General features: G+C 39.5%; 1 protein-coding gene and 1 pseudogene across 1 annotated transcript; both read right to left on the bottom strand.

Annotated features, from left to right (window-relative positions):
* Positions 1–1907: 1907 nt before the first annotated feature.
* On the bottom strand, positions 1908–19009 carry LOC104567989 (small glutamine-rich tetratricopeptide repeat-containing protein beta). Its single transcript, XM_010214867.2, has 10 exons — positions 18889–19009; positions 13251–13354; positions 12392–12461; positions 11337–11436; positions 9048–9152; positions 5995–6133; positions 5841–5903; positions 4165–4202; positions 3894–3977; positions 1908–2389 (listed from the first exon to the last, which is right to left on the bottom strand). Exons 1-10 carry the CDS (start codon positions 18986–18988, stop codon positions 2278–2280), a joined length of 915 nt encoding a protein of 304 aa, XP_010213169.2. The 5' UTR covers positions 18989–19009; the 3' UTR covers positions 1908–2277.
* A 2566-nt stretch (positions 19010–21575) lies between these two features.
* LOC148593342 (uncharacterized) lies at positions 21576–24178 on the bottom strand (annotated as a pseudogene).
* Between the last annotated feature and the right edge of the window lie 1979 nt (positions 24179–26157).

Below are 26157 nucleotides of genomic sequence, written 5' to 3'. Positions count from 1 at the left end.
TCACCAAAGACAGAACAACCCCTAGACATAGCTGTCATTTATTACAACATTTCTCCAATTCCTAAGCAACTATCAAGGGGTTCTTGCCAGTGCTACTGGTTTGAAATAGAAAGCCGACTACATGAGGATTACTTCTAGAAAGTGAGGGTGAACTGAGGATGACAGCTTAAGCCTTGTCCACTCCACCCTGTGTTTGCTGGGTCCCCTTATCTAAGTTTGAGTTCACTTTAAGCAGTGGAAAAGAAGGGAGAAGTAAGAAGAAAAAAATGAAATGTAGCCAAGTGCATGTGCTAGGGGTGATGCTGCTCCTTCGTGCCACGACACTCTCCTCAGAGCTGCGTTTATAGAACAGTGGTAGCTCCCTTATAACCTCGATAGCTATTTTTTTCTGTAGGGTATTCTGTCCCTTGAGTGAAACTCAACAGGCCGCAACTGAATTAACTTTTTAAGTAGCAGTTATCTTGAAGAGATTACAGGCCTGAACTACCTTTAAAAAAGGACTAGGTTTAGGGATTCTCTCTACCATGATACATGAAGTCAGAAGTTACTTAGAAAGGCATTCAATTTTTACATAATCATTTCTTATAGCATCAGAAATGTGGCTACAGATATTTCTAAAGAGTAAAAAAGCAGCATTTTAAAGAGAGCTGAATAGTTTATGCAAATTATTGGATGAAATGTTTTAAAGTTAAGTAATTTTATTAAGATTTAAATTTTTATTCGACAGAGATTATGGAGTTCCTGTTTTTCTCATTTTTCCCCTGGATCCAGTTCCATTTTCTTCCTGTTTCAATAGCTGCAGCCTCCTACAATAGCTACAACAACTAGCATCTACAAGAGTCAGGTACCTGACAGCCTCAATTCTGCATTTGCTTCTATGTTCTTTATTTGACTGCATGATGAATCAGATAAAAATGCCCGAGGCCCAGGGGTTCCTGTGTATTCCTCCTTTTGGGAGTCTCTGCTGTCACTCCTCCCCGTACTTGTCTCAGGCTGCCTTGCCAGCAGCGGTCACTTGGCCTTGGAAGCCAAAGCAGGCTCCTCAGATGAAGTTTTGATGCACAAAACCTAAGTTGTGCATGGTTGGAATCTCCCTGAAGGAAAAACAAATGTACCTTGCAGCAGAAAGCAATGGGAATAGCAAGTAGAATAAAAACAGGTAATGAAATCAAAATGCAGAAAAGCAGTAGGATCTGAAAGAGCAAGAATAGGCAAACAAGAAACGCCAGGGTGGAGATAGAAATCCTGAAGACTGGAAAAGCTTTAACTTGGCCATGTAACCATCACTTGGGATGCACGTGTATAATGAAACTTTAGATTGTTAATTTACGTAAGTCAGTGATTTACCACATGAGATTATATAGAGAATCATTCCTTCTAAGGCAGTTTTTGGATAAATTTTCAGTACTAATTATTTGTACAGTCACGGGACCAGTTTTAGCTCATTACAGTTAAAGATTTCAAGCTTATGTGAAGTAGTGCATACACACAGAACACAGCACAGTTTGCCATGTCTGTGCACACAGGGCCATGGCGCTGACCTCCAGGGCTGCCAGGCCAAGTGTACCCTGGCAGCAGGGAGTTCCAGAACTGCTCAGCACCCCCCCCCCATCAGTTCCCTTTTGGATTCTGTGCATTATCCTCCTCAAGGTCGTTTTCCTCTCCACACAGTTTGTGGTGCTCCCCTGAATGCAATCATCTCCCTCCTGCCAAATGAGGTTGAAAAGTGTTTCATGTTGCTTCTTTCAGCCCCACCACACAAGTTCTCCAAGCATTAATTTTTACACTCTATGCTCCAACGCTGACTTACACTTCTTTACATCAGGCATATCAGACGTACATTAGAGGGCTGATTAATCTATTGTTTCAATAGCCCATTTGGGAGGGAATACAGCCATATCAGCATAATATGCTTTTTACACTAGGATCTTAGAATTAAGCTATTACGCAAGCTTATCAGTCCACCACACAACTCCTTCACTCAAACTCTCCAGAGATCACTCTAATGCACATACTGAAAATGACAGGTATGTTGGGATTTTAATAAATCACTTGGTCTATGTAGTGTTAGTTTTCAGAGGAGTAACTATACATAAACGGTATGTTCCAAGTTATGTGCAATAGATCTGTTTAACAGATTTATTCTTGTTTGCAGAACACACACAAAGAATTTTCTGTCTTCTATTCAAGCAGAAGAGTTATAACGGTGCTTTTGCTACTAACTATGGTATGCATTTGGGGGTTATATACCGTGCCAGTTTATAGGCCTCCTTTAAGTCAGGAATGCTCCTCAGTGCTGCCACTGAATGATCTGCTCCGCACATGATTTCTCAGTTGCTCTATGAGCTCAGGATTCTGCTGCTGTATCTGCTGTGCAAACTGCTGCCCCCTGTGTTGAACAGTTTTATGTAAAAACACGTGTGGGGAGAAAAAAAAAAAAAAATCCTGACAAGCAGCATTTGTAAGAAAACAGGATATCCTGATACAACTGAAAGCTGCATCATAAGAAAGCTAAGACTAAAAATTAATACTATATACTAAGATGACATTTGAGGTACTTGGGCTTTATCTAGTCAAATAAGATCATCATATGGTCTTCATTCCTTCAGACTACTACTTGTAGTAGATAACACTGAGGAAGAAGTTTTAACCTATTGGCTTAGACTAATATTAGCAAAATTGCTCCAGTTACTTGCTCCCTTATTTTCAATGGACTCTTGAAATTTGTTGTATTTGTTTAAGGAAAAGTCTCCTGAACCTGAAGGGCAACCTTTTATAAACTTTGGCAGAAGTACAGTTGCTGCTGCCAACTTGTACTTGTGGCAGATGGTCCTGAGTAAAAAGCAGCCCACCTGCGTGTCTCATAAGAATGCATGGAATAAGGACAGATCCACCTCTTCAACTACTGCATCTTAGAATAAAATGAATAGGTAAGATTATGTAAAAGATAAGCATGACGCTAGTTTATTAGGAAAAGCAAGCAAGTAGAATCCATTACTCCCTGACTAGCCTGGCATGGGACCCTGTGCAACTTCTGCATTTGCTCAAGCAGCAGAGGTTACCAAGACACCTGTGAAAAACAACACAGGTTGAAGGAAAGCCACCATTTTTAGAGAAATGCATAGCAAACGACTTCTGTCAAAACAGTCCTTGTTTTGCAGGGAGTGGACTCCTTCCCATAGTGCAAACTATAAATTACCATGTTCCTGGAAGGGCAAAACTTAAAACCTGGTTTGAAACAGGCTAGAATTCTGGAATAAAGTGAAACTGAATACTGTTAAGAGAACTTGCCACATAAGCAAATTGCATATGTTTTTGCACACTGTGTTCCAGATGGATTATCCTTATCATATTCTAAATGAGCTGGGTCCTGACTGTTGTAAAAGCCACTCCTCTCCTTATTAGATAGCAAGTTCCCTGAAGGAGCAGCCCTCCCCCTCACAGGGTAGGATGCCAGAGCACTGTCAGGCAGGCAGGATCTTGGGAATGTGTTGCAATCTGTGCTCGCTAATTTGTAGCTTTTCAAAATAGTATCTATCTGGGATACTACTGTACTTTGATCAGTGCAATTTGAAAGCAAGATGTAGAAGCACATAAAGGTTTAAAGTAGCATTTTTAGTAATTGGCATTTAGAAAGTAAACAGTGCATGAAATCCGTAAAGTGAAACTGAGCACACAGTTCCGCCACTGGCATTCAAGTGCACTAAGCAAGCAAACAACTTAAGGCAGCAGTAAGTCAGCCTTGGACTTCTCAGTTTTAATAATAATAATAATCACGCATACATTGAGGAGAGTCCACAGTATAACTACTTTGATACCTACTCTTCTAAATAGGTCATGTAAAATACTGCTTCTAAAATCGTATTTAAAATTATGTGATTGATAACACTTACGCATGGATCAGGCTGGACAAATTCGAGAGACCACCAACACTTGCAGCTGGGCCACCAATGGCATTTGACATCATCCCAGACATCCTGCAACAGGGAGCACGAGGTTGGCATTGGGGTAGGTGGGGACCCTTAGAGTAAATAAACTGCTAGGAGGAAATAACTTACAGTACACAGAAGTACATTTTCAGAATATCAGCACTATCCACTTTTTCTCTGTTAATTCAACCCCCTACAGACATTTGTTTCAATTATAATCTGTATTAATACTTACAGTTGTTGAACTTGAGGATTCTGCATTAGGCTTGCTGCCTAAAATAGACAACATATAGCTGAAATTATAATACATTTACTACTTAGGTATCATTGAGAAAGATGAGAAAAAAACCCCACAAACTGTATCCTATGTTTTGTTACAAATTATAAACTAAACTTATATGCATAGAGACATACGATCCTGAGCAAAAAAAAAAAAAAAAAAAAAAAAATTACAGAAAAGTATTTCTAGGCTATGAAGCCAACACAGTTTGTTATATTTTAGACAACAAATACAGATTTCAATTTATTACAGTTACTTGGAGTTAGACATGAAAAATAGAACACTGAGACATGAAACAAAAACCCAGTACCCTAAAATCTAAAAAATAAAAATTTAAGACTTCTAGGGTTTTATGTTTGCTATTGAGCTTTATTAGGAAAGGTCTGTATTTTATTGGTTCCCAGATTATACAAATTAGTTTTACAGCTATTGTTACTAGAGGAGGTACAAACTGTTGAGGCTGTGGCTGCATAAACAAAATACAGCAGAATAAACCAGGTTGTGGATTTATTTTGTATCATGGTTTTATGGTAACACAAATCTTCCATAGTAAATTTAAAATTTAGAAATTTTATTTAAAAATTTTTAAAAAGTTAAAATTTTCTTACTTTATATACATACATTTGCCATTATTAAGATACCTCAAAAATTACACTTAATTTGCCATAGTGTAAGAATGCATATGGACAGTTACTACAGAATAAAGCAGGCAATGCTTTGAAGTTAGTATGGTAATTCCTACAGAAATCAATGACTGCACGAACACAAGACTAACAAGCACAATCAACTACCTGCTCACTCACTGATCTTATCAAATGCAAGAATAGATACACATACTATTCGTTTTACTGATCAAAAGACATTTCCATGAAACCTCTCCAAGGTGAATTGGCTGTCTTCTCTAGTCTACAGCTGAATATAAAATGCCAAATTAATCTTTTTATTCTCTCCATCATTGTCAACAACTAGGTTTGGGCACCAAGTGGTGGCCAGAAGTAATTTTCTCAAGGTCAGAGAGTAAGTCAATAATAAAAAAATAATAATAATAATAATAATTAAAAAAAAAACACAAAAAAACCCCACACAGCAAAAACCCCACCACGTTCATTCCTAACTGAATACCCTCTGCTCTACTTTCTTTGCCACACATCTTCTGAAAGGGTACAAATATTCCTGCCCCATAGTTAGCTTCATATGGAAAAATATATTTTTGACTCTAGACAGATGCAGACTGACTAAATAAGTCACGTGGCCAGCAAAGTGGTACATGGAGTTCGGTGCACTCAATCCCTAATGCCCCTGCAGAACTCGCTCGCTGCTTCTTCCCTGCTTGCCATCTCTGCTAGCTGGAATCCTAAACCACAGCTCTCAGGTAGGGCTTTTGCATGCTGAAGCACTGGTTGAAATGTTCTATATGTATTTTTGATAACAAGTATGATAGAACCAACTGGAAATCACACAAGCATTAGAGGAAATGTAAGTTTCACTTTCTAGTGTCGGTATAAAATCACCTAGAAAAGTTTAAATATAGTATAATGAAACAATTGCAAGCATTTAAATCACTTCTTGAACAAGAGCTGTCAAATATTCAGTTGTAAAAATATATAATGCAAAGCTTAAAATACACTCACCATACTAATGAAGGCAGGATTGTTTATCAAGCTTGCCATGTCAAAACTCAGTCCAGTCCTAGTCTAGAAACAAATTACATTTGATAATTAATTTGCCTACAAAATCCCTGTAAGCTGTAACCACTGTAAATAAACAGATGCAGAGCTAACTTACAGGACTGGACATGTCTCTTAGTTTCTGTTCTGCTATTTTCAAATTTGACTTGTAAGAGTCATTTTCTGGATCAAGATCGAGTGCTTTTTGGTAACTGGTAATTGCTTCTTCATATTTATTCACTGAGGTCAGAGCCAACCTAATGTGAAATAAAAAAAAAAAGCCGGGCTGGAACATAAATCAGCACCAAAAGATAGTGATACTGACATTTTCTGCTCTAAGTAAAACACTATCTCACAACTAATTTTGATCTTCAGCACAAAGTTAAAGCAAGACTTGCTATCATACTACTACTGCTTAGTGAAGCGTTTATTTTTGCAGAGCAGAGGATTCCTGAAGGCCTCATCCTGCATTGTCTGTTTCACATATACGGGGGATTCGTTCAATTTTTGGCACATCCTGACCTAGTCTGAGAGCACAAGCCAGACCCAGCACCTCCGACCATTTATATGAGCTCTGAATTCCCCTCAGCATTTCCTCCAGTTGTTCTGACCCGAGAGATCATTCAGAAGGACACACTGGTCAGCAAGGTGAAGGATGCTCTTCCCGTTAGTTCTGCAGCTTCAAGGAGGCCAATACAGAAACCACAAGTTCCATCCTGCCAACCTTTTGTCATAGAGTCAGTGCAAGATTCTCCCTCCACAGCTTGCCTAATGGTTATATGGGATAGTAGCATCATCTCTAAGCCTCTGGAAGGAATCCTTGTGCCAAGGAAACTTGCTTAATGGTTCAAAAACAATTTTTCTCCTGCAGCTCAAGAAAGCACAAGATGGATTATCTACTATTTTTGAAAAAAATACTTGTTTTCAAGTTTGATTATGTACCACATTTAAAACATTATCTTTCTTTGAGCTATTCCAGAAGCTCATCTGGTTGCAGGTCCAATTTTGTCTTCTGCTGTCTATTCAATTCAGACAGACCGCAGAGCTTTTCTGAAGTTTTCCCCCATGCTCTGGAAATCCTGTATAACCTACATGGAGCTACTCAATGCTCCACTCCCCTGACTACATGTGAGCTACAGAGAGCAGGTGAGAATCCTGCACCGGCCACCAGCCCTGAGCCTTTACCCCAGGCAAGAGAGCTCCTGTGTCACTGGCATCAGTCCCAGTCATTACCTTCAGGGATCACAAACACTGTCATTGATATATTGAAATATATCAATAAAACTCATTGCACTCCTGAAGGAACCCATGCAACTTTCATGTTTTCTCCCTTAACATAGTTGCCCTCCAACAACATTCTCTCTTTTGGCTCATTAATTTGCCAAAATAATTGTTTCTGATTGGAGAGAAATACAGCCAGGTATTTCTGAGATGCAATTATGCTTATTTCAAAAGAAAATATGTAAAATCCTGCTTCTTGGAACACAGCACAAGTCAGAATAGCAGACACCAGTTTCTTTGCTCACAGTTCCAGGCCCACTGCCCAGCTAGACAAGGGCTCTCCCTGGTCATGGTGGAGGCACCTGCTGAACTGTCTGCCTGACTCCCATCTCCGCAATTTCTGCGGCACCTCTGCTTTTTTTATCCACACCTCCTGAGCTTCTGTCAAATCCTCAGAAAAACTGAAACATCTGTGTAATGCAATAGGCAAACATGACCTTCTCACAGAACTTTTTGTTGAGATGGTGGCTTCTGCACTTGTTTCTTTTTAGATATTACTAAACAGGCACTGTTTCCTCATTCAACTTATGCAAGTTTTATTATCATCTCCATTTACCGGGTTAAGCAACAGCCTGCAGCGCAAAATACATCCCCTATTGTAACAACAATTTATCAGCCTATCAAACAAGATAAACTTGATCCCACTTACACTGTCCATCAAAAAGCACGCTGGTCTTACATCCAAAACTCTAAAATAACCTCCAATTTCCAATTAAATCAGCCTGTGGTTTCTCTCCATCTCACTGAAATCTCTAGATTGTGTCTCCATACAGCAAAAGCAAAGAGGGCTAAACAACTAACAAGGGTTCCACCATCTCAAAGCCAAACAGGTTACATCAGTACTAGTAAAATAAACTCTGTGAGGGAAGATTTTCAGGTAATAGAATTCCATTATCTTAACTCTTAGGAAAATGGCCCCTGGCACTGTTTTGTCCCAGGCCAACTAGCATTATCCCAACAATTCTGGGATATAGTTCGGAAGTTAACACAGGCCAAGGCAATTTAGCAATAGGCACTTTGAATTCGGCCACTCCATACTGCAAACTAGCAAAACTTAATAATACATGAACATGGACCACTTGGTGCCAGCTGACTCCCAAGAACAAACCCAAGCATTTTTTAATTTACTGGTATAGGCATAACCTCAAGAGCCAAAAGTCTAAGGCACTGTTCAGCCCAGACCCTCACAATATCTTTGATTATTGAAAATGCAAAGCTACATGAATTGAAACAGAACAGCCCTTCACTCAAATAGATATTCAATTCAGGAGTATATTCCTGGCATTATAATTTGAGATATCCCTTTAAGCAGTGGGTCTGATTAAGTGCTAATACTGTTAATCTCTCAGACATGATTTAGAGAGGTTACTAATGAGATATAGCATAGTCTTACTTAATAAAAAAAAAACTGCTTCGTAAGAGTCATTGCACAGGAAAATTAAGGCTTTACTCCTGTTAGGAGTAAAATTAGGAGCCCCAGCTTCAGTCCTATTTTTATCAGCATCATGAGCAAACTAGACTCATTCCAACAGTAGAATTCTCATTACTTTATGATGAGGTAGGAGGCAAACAAACAAACAACTATAAAACACCCACAAAAACAAACAAAAGTAGATCTTGACTTCCTAAATTAAAAGTTGGTTGGTTGCAAAGTTGGCAAGTTGGAAAAAAAAAAAATGCAAACTGACTAAAACTGATATGAAATTGCTATGATCAACAGCCTCCAAAAACCTTAAAGCTGATAGCCCCATAGTATCATTTTAAGCGAATTGCAACACACTCAGGCTAAAACTGTCAGCTGCACTAAAACAACACAACTCCACTGATTTCAGAAAACCTATGATATTTACACTTGGTCCTCAGTGTCTACTCAGATTTATATTAGCTTACCCCATTCTCCCATATGCTTTGCTGTATTTAGGATCTATTTCTATGGCTCTCTTACAATCCTTTATTGCTTCACTGTACTTGTTAAGCTTACTTTGAGCAGCAGCCCTAAAAGAAAGGGGAGAGGGAAGGAAGAGAACTTTGTCATAAAGCAACAGAATGTTTATTTTTTCTGACTTTTCATTTGTTATACAAAAAATGCCTCGGCTCTCCTTAATTCACCAGGAGATGCAAGCGTCCTGAATTAAGTATGTGCCTAAGTACATCGCAAGTTTTGGCGAACACAGGCTCCTCTTTAAGGACACAAAGGATAAGTAATGCTAAGAAATTGTTTTAGAACCAGCACATGACTATGCACAAAATACACCACAAAACCTGTTACAAGAATTTAAACTCTCACATACATAAAATCATTATTTAAACAGAGGTATTTTATATAATTGCCCTTTTCCAGCAAGAAGCATACTTTTATTGCCATTTCATAACATTCAAAGGATGCCCTCATTTTTCACTGCTCTTTTTCTGAGACATCAGAACCGCTAAAGTTTCCTTGAGCAACAGCTGTTCCACTTGCTTGCCAAAACTGGCTTCCGGATAATGATTATAAAGGAACTAGCAACTTTCCACTGAAAGCCATATTCCTGTTACAGGAACACAGTTATTCCCTAGAGGCAACTCATGCTTCCACCTAAATGAGGATAGCATTTCTTAGCAATGTCTGAATTACTAAAATATAATCGTGTCTCTATACTAGAGAGACATAACTAATTGTCAAAGACATTTATACTTCATGAAACATTTTTCTCTTTTATTAGATGCTAAATATGACAGAGATCATCATTATGTTTCCTCCTCTCTCTCATAATACCCTCTGAATTGCACATTTTGCCTGACTGATTAAAATGCTTTCTGAATAGGACTATTTATCTTCCAAATACCTGTCCAGCTTCACAAATGTCAGTGAAGATGTATGGATAAAACCAGAGACAATGCTTAGTCTTGCATTTGTTTGAACCAAAACTGTTTAATCCATGTTGGCAGATAATTTATATGATCAGTTAAAACTTTGAGTGATCTCAGCTTTGTCTTCTTCTCACTGCTATAAATAAAAAGCAATACCGTTGAATACAGTAACTCTCCACTGATTCCAAACTAGCCTAAGAACAAGGTCTATTTTTATCTGGACACTGCACCACACAAAATCCCAAATAACTGAGTGTCCTTCTTTTAAGTAACTTTGTACATACAATACAGGGCGCTCTGACATCACGATGAATTTTGGTCCTCACCCATTTAGCATGTGATGATGTTGCACAAACAGTGAAGTATTTCTTCTCTTGACAATTACAGATTTGGTGCATAAGCACATTCTACTTAAGAAACTTCTACTGATTTTAGGAGGCTTTGGAATCATATATAGCCATTTAAAAACTAAAATCACTTATGTGATCAGTTTTCTTAAGGAAAAGAGTGATTTACATTTTGAACTGTCTTGAATATTTAATATAATATTAGTAAACTGTGAATCCCCTGTCTCTGTGCTTGTCACTAAACACTGAATCATCACTTGTATTTGCTGCAAACAACTCGATGAAGCATAGCTCAAGAGAACAGAAAAATCCACGAGGTACAGTGCCGCAAGGCCAGATTAACTGCACTGAAGTTCATAAATCCTTCTAATAACAGATGTACTGAACAGAGCAGAGAAGCTCTACAGCGGCTGTCTAGAGAGAGATCACTTCCAGGAGGTCTCACAGGCTATACTGTCTATATTCCTATACTGACCTTCAGGACAGTAAAGCTGAATGTGAATGTTCCCGGCTCTTGGGATAACATGCTCTGCCAGACTTCATCTGTTCCCATATTGGTAGTAGGGTGAAGAACTGATTACACTATGAAGCTACAATAACATAGTCTTGTCGCTTTTTCAACAGGTCCTACATAAAGACACTGAATACTTAAACTGCACTGGAAAGTCCCCCAAGTGCTTTACTCATGACTTTTTCAAGGAAAAATCAATACTGTGAGAGAAAGAAAAGGTGGATGATCCACTGAAACACTAGAAAAATAGAAAGGCTCTTACTTCTAACAGACTTGGAATGACAAAAACCTGATCTCAAGTGTTTCTGATAAAGATTCTTATCTTTAGATAGATAGAACTCTTACAAATTTAACACGTTCCTGAACAGCAGGCATTTTTAGCCTCAAGTTATTTTGATTTACTTAATAATTTATCTTTAATATTATGTTCATGAAGTCTGATGAATGAAAGGGGTGCATTTTTTTTTTTACCTGTTGCAGTAATAGACTGCATTGTTTGGATCCAGTTCTATAGCTTTTGTATAACAATCCACTGCAGCAATGTAATTTTCTTCTTTCATGTGATTGTTACCTGAAATAAATTACAGAAAGCTCTTAAGCAGTTAAAAGATACAGTGCTATGTATCAAAGCAGAAGAGTCACTATAACATCCAATAAGACAGCTATGAGTTCGCTTTTTCAAAATGTATTCTTTTAAATAGAATTGGCAGGATATAATGCAAATAAAAGTAATGTTTGTTCTGTACAGCGCAGTCCACCACAAACTTTCCCCTTCTCATCTTTCCATTTTTACACTTGCTAGGTAATTTCTGCTGTTAAGGAAAGACCAGTTTGTTGAGAAGTGGTTCTATAGGAATTCAACCACGACACCTCCATTGTAATTTAGATTTATCAGTCTATGCATCTCTGCAAACCTCATACTGCAGTAAAACCCTTTTGACCTGATCTTCTCGCATCTCCCAACAACTTGTCTCCAGCTACCCATATAGCATGGTCATGTTAAACAAAATTAAAACAAAACCCAAGCAGCATATAAGACCCACTTCCGTACAGCTCTCACATAGTTTAGTCATCAAGATGATGAAGGGCATGTTTAGCACAGACAGCCTGAAATGATTTGGATGTAGAATTTCTCACCATAAGCAGCCATCAAAACTCAGAATTTCTGGTCCATAATAAAGTGCTAGAAAAAGCCATAATATAATGAACAATTATATTAATTCTTTAAAGCTTCTACTACTCAAGAATGCCGATTTGGACTTCATGCATTATCTATTAGTTTTTAACAATCTCCTGAGCAATAAGCAGCAAGGCAGAGAACAGATTACACTTTCTTAAATCTCAGATAGAGCACATCATTTACCCATTTTACAACATGATAGTCACCAAAGAATATAAGCTCAAGTTTGTGTGTGTAATGTGCTGTCCAGCTGCTATATTATCACTATCCATAATAATCCAAACATCTCAATATCCCCAAGAGTCAATAAAAGCATAACATGTTTATTTCTTTAGTAATTACAAACCTTCATCCTTCAGCTGGTCAGCCTTTTCAACATCCTCTGGTAAAGAATCTGAGAGAGGCAGCATGTCATTCTGTGCATTTAAAAAAAGAAAAGGTAGGGGAGTAATTCAAATATATGGCTTCATTACATTAAAAAGACTTCTTTCGTCCTGCAAAGAATTGTTAGGCCATTATATAAACAATTAATTAGATTTTCTGTAATGCACAGGAAGCATGAAAGACTAGCACATTCTTAAAAGAGAGAGTGTTCTTTCCACTACTAAAGAAACGCATAGCTCATCATATGTTTTAAGCAATCCAAGGGGAAGAGATGAATGATTTGTTTCTACAGTGTTGGTTTTCTTACTTGCGCTTTTCTTTGCCACCTGGTGGTTCCTGTGCTTCCTGTACTAGGCACTCCTATATAATGTAATTTTTTAGTCTGCATTTAAAAAATTCACATTTTAAGTTTAGTGTTCATGGCCCCTTTTTAAAAATGAAATGACTCAATTATTTCCACATCGGAATCATAAGCATCAGAAAACTGTGAATGACCTCAAGCACTTTCCAGAATTGTCCCAATTATCTTGGGAATGGCAAAATGTTCAACTGTAACTGAGGGATAAAATTCTTCAAGTGAGAATGAGACATCCACTGTTTAGCAATATTCTATATGGAATTGTCCTTGCCTGACTGAAATTAATTCCTCCTACCATCCCAAAAGATTCTCATTCTGCTAGTTTCTATGGTAATTTCACTTTTTTTCATGTTTTCCTAAAGTTTCCACACTGTTTTGACCTACACAGCACTTTAAGGTTGTGAACACATTATGAAATCTTATCACATATTGGCAGAGTCTAGAATCTAAATTCAATGCTTACCCTATGAAAAGAGTTTGTGAACATCTCTATCAAATGTTGTGGAGGTGCAAGATGAGCATCTTCCAGGCTAATCTTAAAAACAGTCTCCAGGCATTGGATTGCAACTTGCAAGAGAGGGGAGGAAAAAAAAAAAAAAAAAAAAAAAGTCACCTGTTTTTCAATAGCAGTGTAATTTCATTAATTTATTTATAAAGCTGTGATTCACTTCCATAGTGAGCTAGTAAGAGCAGCTCTTTGGAACACATATCCTGAAACAAGCAGAGGCTACCTGATGCCCACAGAGCTGACTTGCTAGATAAGAGCAGAAGCTATACAAAATCTATACATAGCATCTTGAATCAGTTAAAAGCCATTTCAATTTTCTCAATCATTTGATCTGTCTTTTTTAATATAAAAATATGAGTACATAAAAAGCATCACCATACATAACTATACATGTGCCGCAAACACCACAGCGGATCCTCAAGCCACTTGTGTGGCATAATATAATGGTTAGAAGAAAATGGCTCATCTTTAATGTAAAGAATAAGTGCAAATTACACACAACTACTCTTTTTTGAAGCAAAATATATTATTTTGAAGCCATTTTTATTAGCAAAATGCTTCATCAATCACAAGCCTCTATAGTACAAAAATATATTTATAACATCCTCTCGCATGTTCTGTTGTTAAAGATTAAGCGGCCCTCTCAGACCATTCACTACTTTTCTTAAATGAGCAATTCTGAAAAAAGCAGACCCAAATTCCTCAAGAGAAGTTTTAATCACCATTTGTCAATTCTTATGTAAAAATATGTGAGCGTATCTATTATATTTTTATATATAAACATATATTGTTAATTTTAATATTTTAAGATTATAGGAAAAAAACTGCTATAATTGGAGTCTCTAGAAGCATTTTTTTAAGGTGTATCATCTAAACTGAAAAGTAACAGAGAAGGCTCTTTAGAAAGCCCAGGTGCATTCAGAAACATCAATCTTATGTCACATTTTATTTCACAGATTGAACCTCTTAGTCTGAACTAGAGATAACCAGGAGTAGGAACCCTCAATTCAAATCAGGTATCATTAAAAACTGAATGTTGAAATTTAGCTTGAATTACATATAATTTGAATGTTTATTTGCATATAATAAACCTGAATGCTGATCCAAAATTAGAAATATAAGGTTATTGAGAATTAACAAAAAGTCAAATATCAGGGGCTTGTTTTCTTTGGAAAGGCAAAAAAAGTACACTTTCAAAATAAATAGCAAAACTTGGAAGATTTTTTTTAAATCTTTTGTTTGTATACAATAGAAGGGATGTAGAAAAAGACGAGTATAAAACAAAACTTATGTCTACATATAACTTGCTCCTGTGATCTATAAGTTGTAAAAATTTATCATTTTGCCAGGCTCAAAATTAAGAACACTGACAGACCTGGGTTAAATTCTTTTGTTTCTTGTCTCTAAACTGATATATAGGAAAACTTAATTAGAATCATAGAATCGTTAAGGTTGGAAGGGACCTCTAGAGGTCATCTAGTCCAGCCCCCTCGCACACGCAGGGTCACCTAGAGCACAGGGTGGCATCCAGGCGGGTTTGGAAGATCTCCAGAGAAGAAGACTCCACAACCTCTCTGGGCAGCCTGTTCCAGCGCTCTGCCACCCTCACTGTTAAGAAATTTTTCCTTAAGTTCCTGTGGAACTTTTGATGCTTCAATTTGTGGCCATTACCTCTAGTTCTGTCGGTGGCCACCACTGAGAAGAGGCCAGCACCATCCTCCTCACTGCCTCCCTTGAGGTACTTATAGACACTGATTAGATCCTCTCTCAGCCTTCTCTTCTCCAGGCTGAACAGGCCCAGCTCCCTCAGCCTCTCCTCACAGGGCAGATGTTCCAGGCCCCTGATCATCCTTGTAGCCCTGCGCTGGACTGTCTCCAGAAGCTCCACATCCCTCCTGTACTGTGGGGCCCAGAACTGGACACAATACTCCAGATGTGGCCTCACCAGGGCTGAGTAGAGGGGCAGGATCACCTCCCTCGACCTGCTGGAGACGCTCTTCTTAATGCACCCGAGGATCCCATTGGCCTTCTTGGCCACGAGGGCACACTGCTGCCTCATGGTCAACTTGTCATCCAGTAATTATAGTAAAGTGAGCATTGATTATTCTGAATTATGGCATATACATTAATAGTACTTCTCATAAAGCCTGTCAAAGTCAGTGAAATTAGATACCTAGTTTATCCTTTTTAGACTTAAGAGGAAGGCAGTACCTATCATATACTGAACAATCATTCCCTCAAACTTATATTCACCTGGAGGTGTTCACTTTCCTGAATGCCTCACCTCATTTTAAATTTTGTATACATTTAAAATACATCCTCATCCTTTTTCTTTCTCAAGGCATTAAGTCTGTGGCATCAACTCTTTATCATTAAGGAGATTTTTGCAAAGTGCGATACTGATTAAATTTTGCTTAAACAAAGTAATACTGAATATATCATTACTACTGGTAGACATTTCCATGAAATAATTAGTTGTTAAAGTGAACTCTTACTTGTCTCCTTTAACTGAAAAATAGAACACTGACTCCTTATAGTCCATCACAGGTATAACAAAACTTAGAGCCCTTATGGGGTAAATCTAGTAGGTTGGAACTATTATAGCACAGCAATCACTGGTTAACATGCATGTAAAAATAAAAACAAGGCCAAAGCTTGTGGAGGCCTGCTTCAAGGGCCGTAGTACAGGACGTCTTGTTAGTAGATAACCAACATCAAGGACGGCAGTGCAGATGTTCTATCAGCAGACAAAGCAAAAGCAACTGTACAGCTGCTACGTGACCAAGAAGCTGATTGGATAGTTTTAATATAAGCCTTTAGATTATTGGTTTATTTAGTAACTGTGTTTCCCATACTTGTAGACAAATAAGGTATTGTATCCGGTATAGTACAGTATATAAGTTTTGTCTCATGCTCAATAAAAGGTCTTCGGTGCATTACACTGGAGTCCATTCTTTCCCAAGTTAAAACAAAAGCTTAAGCTTTTTTAAACCCTGTTTCAGATTGTTAAAAAGATCGGTAACTACCCTGTTTTCATGTATTGCAGTAAAACCATGGCCCCAAGAAAGTAGTGAAGATTTGTCTTTGTGTGAAAAGCCAGTCCCTCACCACCCCATCACCAAAGTACAGCACTGTTAGCCATGTCATCTTGCTTCATCTTACACATAAAATTTCCCCAATGCAAGAATTACCTGCATCCCTGGTCTGAAAGGTACATCCCACTGTTCTGGAAATATTACCTTAGGGAAATTCAAATCAGTACATAGAAAGAATCACACTCCTGTGCAGCTTTTGAGGAGTTTCTGCTTTGATCCCAAAGCAATAGGTGCCATACACATAAAAATATATATATATAAAAGCTGTAAAAAGGGAAGGGAAACAACTGCCATTTAAATAGACTGCCTGAAATTAAAGGCATGAATGTAAATTTAGCATGAAAGTAAACTTGCTAATTTGTACCACAGGGTTGAAAATGAACTACCAGAGATCTATACGTCTATCCTAGAGCCTGAACTGTAGGGGAATATATTACCTCTCCGGTCTGCCTTGTGGTTACTCTGCTTTCTTAAATTAATGCATTTTTGCTCAGCATGCAAGCACAACAACATTCCTAGAAGAAATTTAACCCATCATTGACACCATCTTATACACCAAAAATGCAGGTTATCAATATAAATAAGGTTCAAATGCATGACAGACCTCAATTTTGATAAAGACTCAATTTGCAATGTTCTAGGGATTTTTTTTTGTTGTTGTTTCTTAGGGAATGGTATCAATTTAAATTACCTCTTGGCACAGATATTTAATCATACAGTGTTTTATCCTTTTGCAAAAAACAAGATGATAACAACATCAGTCATTTTTTTTATCCTATATATCTCCATCTGGCACTGACCACTTCAATGAGTGGGATTTGGGCTATGGTTATTCCATATGCAGTAAAGATATTTTGCACAGCTAAAATGAATCAATTATTTCAAATGCTTGTTTCTGATCCTCTAACACAGAGCATATGGTACCAAGTTTTTGGCAGGATGAAGCTCTAAAATTAGGAATTCATATCTGTATTAAAATGCTAAATTTTACATCACTATTTAAGCACACTTTCTGGTCAGAAAATTGTTGATTTGGTCTTTAAATTGTAGATTCTTTTGTACAATCATTGGCTAAAGCTGCCCTGAGACAAGTAAATCAGCTAACATCACAACCCATCAATGTTTATCAGTTTTATAAAAACAAAAGGAATATACTTCATCTTTCATTTGATTTGTAAAAACACTGCTGTCTTTCATCATGTGAGCAGGAACATCATCAAATACTGATATAGGTTAAATTCATAATTGTCTATCACTTTTCATATGTACAAATATTCCAGATTGTGATGTAAAACTAAATCTGTGCAATTTCCTTTGAACAGCGTCCCACACATGCTTCTTTCTCGCTTACATTAGTGAACAACTGCACTGTAAAACCAATAGACACTGGAAAGAAGAAGATTTTGGTTTTATCTTTTAACGTGTATACTTCAGAGCAGCAGGACTTGCTGCCTTGCTTCTGGAAGGTCCACACCCCATTCCTCAAGTTTCACATAACTTAGTGGTCATCTGCCTGGATACTGTTTATTGCACCACTGGTCCTAGCCTTCCTTTAACTTCCAATCCCTCCTCCTGTGAGGTCAAACCACCAAAGGCTGCTTGCTTGAAACAGTGCACAGGTCTTTCAAACATTTGATATAAAAGCCAATTTTGAAATTAAGAATCTTTTTTTTTCTTCTTTTGCTTAATTCCATGTTGTGATTATGAGTCCCCAAGAAGTCTCTAGGAATCAGGGGAAAGGAATGACAGCAAATATGAATGAAAAATTGGCACTACAAAATTACAGAGGTTAATGAAAGAGTGTCTTCACCTATTCTGCTGGCAGAAGAACAGACACAGAAGTCCCTCTTTCTGTGGCTATATCTTCTATTATACCATGCTGAAAATAGTGAATATTTTGGCCCTTCGGAATCACTATTCATGTGAAAAAAGTGCTGCAAGGTATTTATTTTTCTTATTCTAAAGGTCTCTTAGCTTCCCCTCATGAATTACATTTAATTCTTGTAAGTACAAAACAGGAGGTTTTTCCCCATATTCTAAAACCAATATACGGTTGTTCATTTTTTACTGTTTCGCTCTTCCCCTGGCCAAAATTGCTCTTCACAGGAATGGTGTGTTCTGTGTTTTGTTCACAGATGCCAAAACATAAAAACATAGAAAGAAACCAAACATAAAAGTAATATGAAACAAGAATCATCTGGCAAAAAATTGGGGGAGACGTATCTGAATCATTTTCATAGTTTATATTTTGTCATTCCCTACCTTAATGTGACACAAAATATCTGTTGCTCAGAAATAAGTTTGTACAAATTTTAACAGCTGTCTAACATCTTTAAGAGAGAGAGAAGTTTTAGACTTTATATATAATCTCAGAAATAGAAATATCTTGATCATATTCACAGATAATATTCCAGTTTCTTTCAGAACATGCAGCATGGATTCTAATGTCCATATATATAGTGCCTACACGTCTACATATTATCACCTTTATCACTTACCTTCCAAGCTTTCCTGTTCATCCAGAGTGAAAGTATCCATCTGACTCTGCTCTCTCAAGAAATGGATGACTGCATAAACCAAATGTTTGACAGATGACATTATGAAACTGATGAATTTCACCTCTGTATTAAAAAGTATAAAATCTATTATTAAAGAAGAAGAAGAAGAAAAGCTTTAGAACATGACAGAACACGTGCTTTGGGCTCAGTCCTGAATTTCTAGCGTATTCCAGCTTCCCACTGACCTCACTTAAAAGTGCCCACAAGCCACTAAAATGCCCTTCACTAGAAAGCCCAGTAAAGCAACATTTCAGACTAGCCATTTGATGGGTATCAGGGAACCTCTGGGATCTCCTACTTTAAATACAGCAAAGGAGGGCAGATTTGCTCAGATTTTCTGTGAGAATTCACCGAGAACTATTTAAGCCATTCACTTTTCTGAAAGATAAGGCTTTGCTTTTATTACTAAAAGGCAAGTGCACTCGGAAGGAGGAGCACCCATTCGTATCAAAATCACTTGAAAAGCTGCCAACCTGACGGAATATGCTGTAGCAGAAGCTGCCCTGTCTTTGGGCCCAAAGGTGCTGAAGGGCCCATGCTCGCTCCAGACACAACTGGAGCTTCACGACCTCGGTGTGCGCTTGTCAGCTGCGACACGCTCCCGGCTTGCTCTGATTTGCATTCAGCATCAGCTGGCAGTTACATAACTTTGGGGAAATTTTTTAGTCCCTAACTTTCATTTCTATTTTTCCTCCAACCGTTTCGACTTATTTATTTTTATTTTATTTTCTAGCAGCGCGCCCGGTATCCAGTTGGGGGAGGAGGAGGGTAACGCGCATGGGTCTCCCCAGTTCCACTCCCCCCACGCCGAACAACGGCAGCCGCAGCAACAGGCGACGCAAGCGACATTACCGCCCCGGCCCACCCGGTGATGCCCCGAGGCCCTGCAGCGACTTCCTCTCTCCGCCACCGCCCCCATCCCTACGAATCCCTCCCTTACTGTGCGAGAAGAACGAGCTCTACGGGCAGTGACGTCCCCGTCCGCGCCGGTTGCCAAAAGGGAGAGGGCGGGCGAGGTAGGAAGGGCGTGAGGCGGCAGCGGCGGAAGGGGAGGCGCTGCCTGGCGGTGGCAGCGGCGGCAGCGGTAACAGTGGCCCCGACTCTGCCGTCCTCCCTATGCTAGCGCTGTGCGCGGCTCGCAGGTGGACGCCGCGCAGTTCCGCGGGGATGGGCTCGACTTGCGGCCTGACGGGCCGAGCGTGGCAGCGCGGGCAGCCGCGGCGCCCCTTCTGGTCTGTCAGGAAAAGAGCAGGGTGGTTCTCCTTATCACAGGTGCTGGCTGTGAAAGGGCCTGCGAGGCAATGTGAAGAGCTGGGTGGTTCGCCCTGTGGTGGGTGCTGGCTGTGAAAGGGCCTGCGAGGCAATGTGAAGAGTGAGGTGGTTCTCTTCATCACAGGTGTTGGCTGTGAGTGGGCTCACAAGGCCATGGTGTGGGAGAAAATGGGCCCCTGTAGCAAGGGACGTGGCAAGTGGGGAGTTTCCTTCATTGGCTGTCCTAGGGTCCAAGAGAAACAAGTATCTGAAGGATGCAGAGACCATGAAAATGTAGTCACTAACTTTCAGTTCCTCAGTGCTTTTATTAAGTACAGGTTTTAGTTTTTCACTGCTTCTTTGTTGTGAGTGTGTTTGGGAATGATTGCTGTGGTTTGTTAATTTGTAATTCTTTTGGCAGTCTTCATTTGAGTGTGCCCAGATAATTGTTACGCCCCCCCCCCCACACACACACACACACAAAAACAAAACAAAGGTTATTTCTAATGCCAGATAGTGACCTAGTTACTTGCCAGAGTTAACCAAGTGAACATGGAAATGCTGATACATTCTCTTTCTCCCTGTGGCATCTTAAAGTGAGGCAGTTTTCAAACTGTCACTTAAAAATGACAGTTTTGAGCATATTTCAAGCAGCTTGTCTTACATTGCATAAAACATTAAAAACATAAATCAAAAATATTCAAAGATTTAAAAGTATTTCAATTAATTACATGGGGAAAAAATAAGCTAAAATGTATATTAATTAAATTAGCAGTCTAATAATAATAGACTTTATTTTTTAAGGATATTCTCAATAATGGAAAAGAAACAGACTAAAAGTAGACACCGAAACAATTTCAGTGTCCTAAAATAGTTTTCTAGGATTCAAGAATTATGGAATCTTTCTTTCAAAATCAATTTTTGAGAAGGAGATAAATATATATATGGACTCTGGAAAATTAGAATTTAGATTCAAGACCTATAAATTTTCTCATAATCAGAAAGGCACTCTGAGTGCTATTCAACTTTTTTCTGAATGGGGAGTAAAACAGCAAGGAACAGGGGGAGGTGTGGAAGATGAAGAGACAAGGGGAGAACTTTTATAGTCACGTTCCCCAGGACTTGGGGACTTCTCAAAACAAAGTCAAAGACTTTTTACCTACAATTTGTCCAGTAATACCTATATTGAACCTGCAGCCCAATATTGTGTTTGATCTCTTCTTGAGTCTTATGTTAGAAGAGACAGGGAAAAATGATCCCGGTCTACCCTCTCTGGGATGTTAGTTATTATATAGATTTCTTAAATACTTGTTTGTTTTTGTCCATGATGACGAATCCTGGTCTAATTGTTGTCTGACTGTAATGTATTCCGTGCTTCAGCTGATCATTATCAACACGTATGTGACTCTGTAAAAGAGGAGAAGCTTTGGGGCAGGTGGGAGAAGAGCAGACGAGAGTTCATACATGTTGGGAGGAGTAGAACTGCACAAAATGCTCTGTATGAGCATGCCTCACTTATTTTGGAGTGGTATAATGAATATTTCTGTTTTGTTCTCTGTTTCTCATCTCACTCCTATTGTTTGCCCCTTTTCAGCTGCCTTTTGCCTGATGATTTCATGGAACTGTTTTAACTTCAGAATCTCTTTCCAAATCATTAGGGTAATTCAGAGCTCATTATTGTTACTTCACAATTATGTTACTTCACATTTATTAAGATAGAAATTCATTTTTAATTATTTTAGTGTTTACTCAGTGTTGTGAGATCCTGTCACAACTTTATGTGGCTGCTTTGAGTACCCTGCATTTATCATCAGTAGGTTTTGTCACTTCATTCATCCTACCTTTTTCTAGATGCAGTATAAATATGTTAAAGACTAAAGAACCTAGCAAGGAACCCTGTGGGGCTCCACTAGTCACCTACTTGTTGGGTCCGGTTTTCGAATTGACGGAGAAAGAGGCAAACACCATCGATATATATTGCGCTTTTTAATAATAGAAGAAAGATAATAAGTATTACCAGCTAGCTGGGGTCCGGGCTTTCCCATGCAGGGGTCACACCACGGACCCCGACCACTTCGGGCGTCCCTCTTTTATACCGTTCTTACCCCAAAAATGTTCCCCCTCCCGTTTTCCTGTTCTGCTTTCATGTCAACGTTATCTATATTTTATTGCTGACTGGGACCTCTGGATAAGCAACCCCTCCACGGAGATCATCCTAACTTGCCATATATCAGGAGTCCTTGTAGATAGGCAATCCCTTCATGCAGAACGTCCTGACCTGCCATATATCAGGAGTCCTTGCAGATAGGTAACCCATCCATGCATAGCCACCTGTCTTGCCAATTATCAAGAGTCCTTGCACCTCGAGACTAAGTATTGACTAGCTTATTAGTACACTCTACATTAACTATTTCATCCCTACATTCCCCCCTTTTTCTTTTGTTCATATCAGAGAATCCTTTCTCGATTCTTCTGAGTTTGTTGCATAAGCATTATATGCATAGAATTAACTCAATTCGTAGCTTTTTCCATAACCCTGGAGTATTGTGTCCAGTTCTGGGCTCCACAGTACAAGAGGGATGTGGAGCTGCTGGAGAGAGTCCAGCGCAGGGCTACAAGGATGATCAGGGGCCTGGAACATCTGCCCTATGAGGAGAGGCTGAGGGAGCTGGGCCTGTTCAGCCTGGAGAAGAGAAGGCTGAGAGGGGATCTAATCAGTGTATATAAATACCTCAAGGGAGGGAGTGCAGAGGACGGGGATGGTCTCTTTTCAGTGGTGGCCACTGATAGGACTAGAGGAAATGGCCGGAAACTGAAACATCAAAAATTCCATAGGAACTTAAGGAAAAATTTCTTAACAGTGAGGGTGACAGAGCACTGGAACAGGCTGCCCAGAGAGGTTGTAGAGTCTCCTTCTCTGGAGATCTTCAAAACCCGCTTGGACACAGTCCTGGGCCACGTGCTCTAGGTGTCCCTGCGTATGCAGGGGGGTTGGACTAGATGATCTCTAGAGGTCCCTTCCAACCCTAAGCATTCTATGATTCTATGATTCTATGAACCCCCATTACACATTTCCATATTATACAGATACATAGTAACAGCAATAACAGAATTACAAATATGCGCAATCCTTCTTTTATCAGTCCTGATATCCACCCAGGTAACCCTCCAAACAATGACTCTAGCCCTCCGTCCATCAGTCCTTCTTCCCGTGTTATCTTCTGAGTGTGTTCCTTGAGCCAGCGCAATTGTTGGTGAATCGATTGGCTATGATCAGACGGTTAAAACAACAAAGTCCTTCAAACTCTTCACATCCATGCCCATGCGCGAGGAGCAAGAAGTCTATAGCCGCCCTATCCTGTAGTAGTGCATGTCGCAGGCTATTCTGATCGAGCAGGAGTTGTTCCAATACTTCGGTTGTCACATTTGCTTGCTTCTCACTCCAACAGGCTAACTTCGAAAGTTCTCTTAATGCATTTCCTGCTGCAGCTCCTGGTACAAAGATAGCTAAGGCGACCCGCGCAGTTACAGATATTAATTGTACGTTATCATTACATTCCGGTGTTAAACCAAGGGAACGCTTTTGCCTTCTTTGTTCCTGCTTCATAGTTAACGACGGGGCTATCATTGCCAGTTGCCCTAAATAACACGGTCCCCCATAGGCATTCTTAGGTATTCCCTGCCATGCTCTATCTCCACAAATCAGAAATACTCCGTCTGGTAAGGCTTTGGCGGTGTCATTGTTCCATAGAAAAGATGCACTATCAGCCGATTCTGCCTGTACATCTCCTCCATAAGCTCCTAATGGTTCCCCTCCCCCTTCATACACGTCATCTTCTTCGATCCACCTAGCAGGCCCCTTGGAGTAGTTTTGTCCACAAAATTTCCCAACAGGGTACCAGTCAAACATTGGGTCTGGGGATACATCTGTCCAACCTGTAACTTCCCACCCTTCCAATTCAAGAGCTTCTTTACCCATCTTAGACGTCTGTGCCGAGAGTCTTGCGGCCCCTTTTTCTCCGAAAAATTTATCTCCAAACATAAAACAAGTTTGGGTCCAGTTATCAGAGCTATTTCCAATCGCTTGTGCCCCCATCAAATTGAGCTCTTGGGGGTCCCAAGGCAATGAGGTATTTAATCCCTTAATTAACCTTACGGCACATTCCGAGGCATTTACTACCCCTGAACAATTTCCCGTAGTTACCTTTTTAAAACTGTTTTCATCAAATCCCGGCTTCCCAAACAAGCAGGTTCTGAATGGATTACTAGCGGTGGTGAGGGACAGGCAGAATTCCTGATTCCCCGTGTTATTTGCCCAAGTCACCCACATATTACTTCTCTATTTTATATATTCCATCAGAACACTTCAAAATCGTAATTGACAGGACCATAATCACCCAAATTGTGCTACTGTACATTTTTCTTTTTCAAAAGATTGTTGCTATTCCTTCGGACCTCCCACTCCTCTGCTTTCTTCTGCTCTTCTTTGTTCAACTTCCGGACGTGGGAATGGTGAATCCAATGTCCTATTCCATCGACCTTAACGGCAGTGGGTGTTACTAAAATTACTACGTAAGGTCCCTTCCATCTGCTTTCTAATGTTTTTGGGTTATGCCTCTTCACCCACACCCAATCTCCAGGTTCGATGTTCACTTCCGACCCCTTCTGATTTCTTTTATACCAGTTTCGTAGTAATGGGAATAATTCATCTTGTATTTCTTTTAAGATTTGCATCTCTTTCCCCACTCCTGAGTTCTTAGTTATTCCTTTCCTTATATCTAACGGATATACTGGGGGCAGGGTCCCAAACATTATTTCAAATGGTGTAAATTCTAATACATATGGAGTTATCCGGGCCCGGTAAAGGGCAAAAGGTAGCATTGTTACCCAGTTCTCTCCAGTCTCTTTTACTAGCTTAGCAAGGGTTTCCCTTAAAGTTCTGTTCACCCTTTCCACCTGACCCAAACTTTGAGGATTATATGCGCAATGTAATTTCCAGTTTGTTCCCAGTGCTCGGGCTAATTCCTGTGTAACCCTTGCCACAAAAGCTGGTCCATTATCAGACCCAATGCTCACCGGTACCCCATATCTGAGGATTATTTCTTCCAAAAGTATTTTCGCTACCACCTGGGCTGTTTCTTGCTTAGTGGGGAAGGCCTCCACCCACCCCGAAAAGGTGTCTACTAATACCAACAGATATCTATATCTGTATTTACCTGGTTTTATTTCCGTAAAATCTACTTCCCAATGCCTTCCAGGTTCACCACCTCTTTCCCTTATACCTTCATGCACCTTTCTGACCCTTGATGGCTTCATTTCCTGACATGCTTGACACCCTTCTATTATCCCTCTTAATATTTTCCTCTGATCTTGGAATCTCAACCCGAACTTTTCTATTAACAGTCCCATTTTTCTTTCCCCCAAGTGTGTGGTACTATGTAACTGCTGCGCCATCCTCTGTCCCATCCGCTTGGGAATTAACATTCTTCCTCCTGTATCGTAATATCCTTCTCCAGCACTTTGTTCTTCAGTTCCGCTCTCTGAGCCGAAGCGCCGTCTGGTAAACGCTGGCTCCAAACTATTTCTCCGTTCTGATTTACCACTGCAGCTCCCACCCTTCTTTTTCCTTGCTCGACCAAGCTACTTCCATCTGTAAACCACACTTTTCCTCCTTGCATTGGCCCATCCTTCAAATCTTCCCGCACTGTCGTAGTTTCAGCTAACACCTCTTGACAATTATGCACAGGTGTTTCATACTCTGGGTTAGGTAGGAGAGTGGCTGGATTCAAAGTCATTGGGGACGTATACATAATTCTTTCTGGGTTTAAAAGCAAGGCTTGATAATGAGTCAGCCTAGCATTTGTTATCCATCTTTCAGGCGGCTGTTTGAGTAATGCCTCTACGTAATGAGGAGCCGTTACATACAGTTTTTGCCCAAACGTGAGTTTGTCCGCGTCC

This window comes from Tinamus guttatus, unplaced genomic scaffold, assembly GCF_059628265.1.
Source record: "Tinamus guttatus ecotype Peru unplaced genomic scaffold, ASM5962826v1 Tinamus_guttatus_pri_ptg000415l, whole genome shotgun sequence".
Lineage (NCBI taxonomy): Eukaryota > Metazoa > Chordata > Aves > Tinamiformes > Tinamidae > Tinamus > Tinamus guttatus.
The sequence above is the reverse complement of the archived record's forward strand: the minus strand, read 5'-3'. Positions and strand labels throughout refer to the sequence as shown.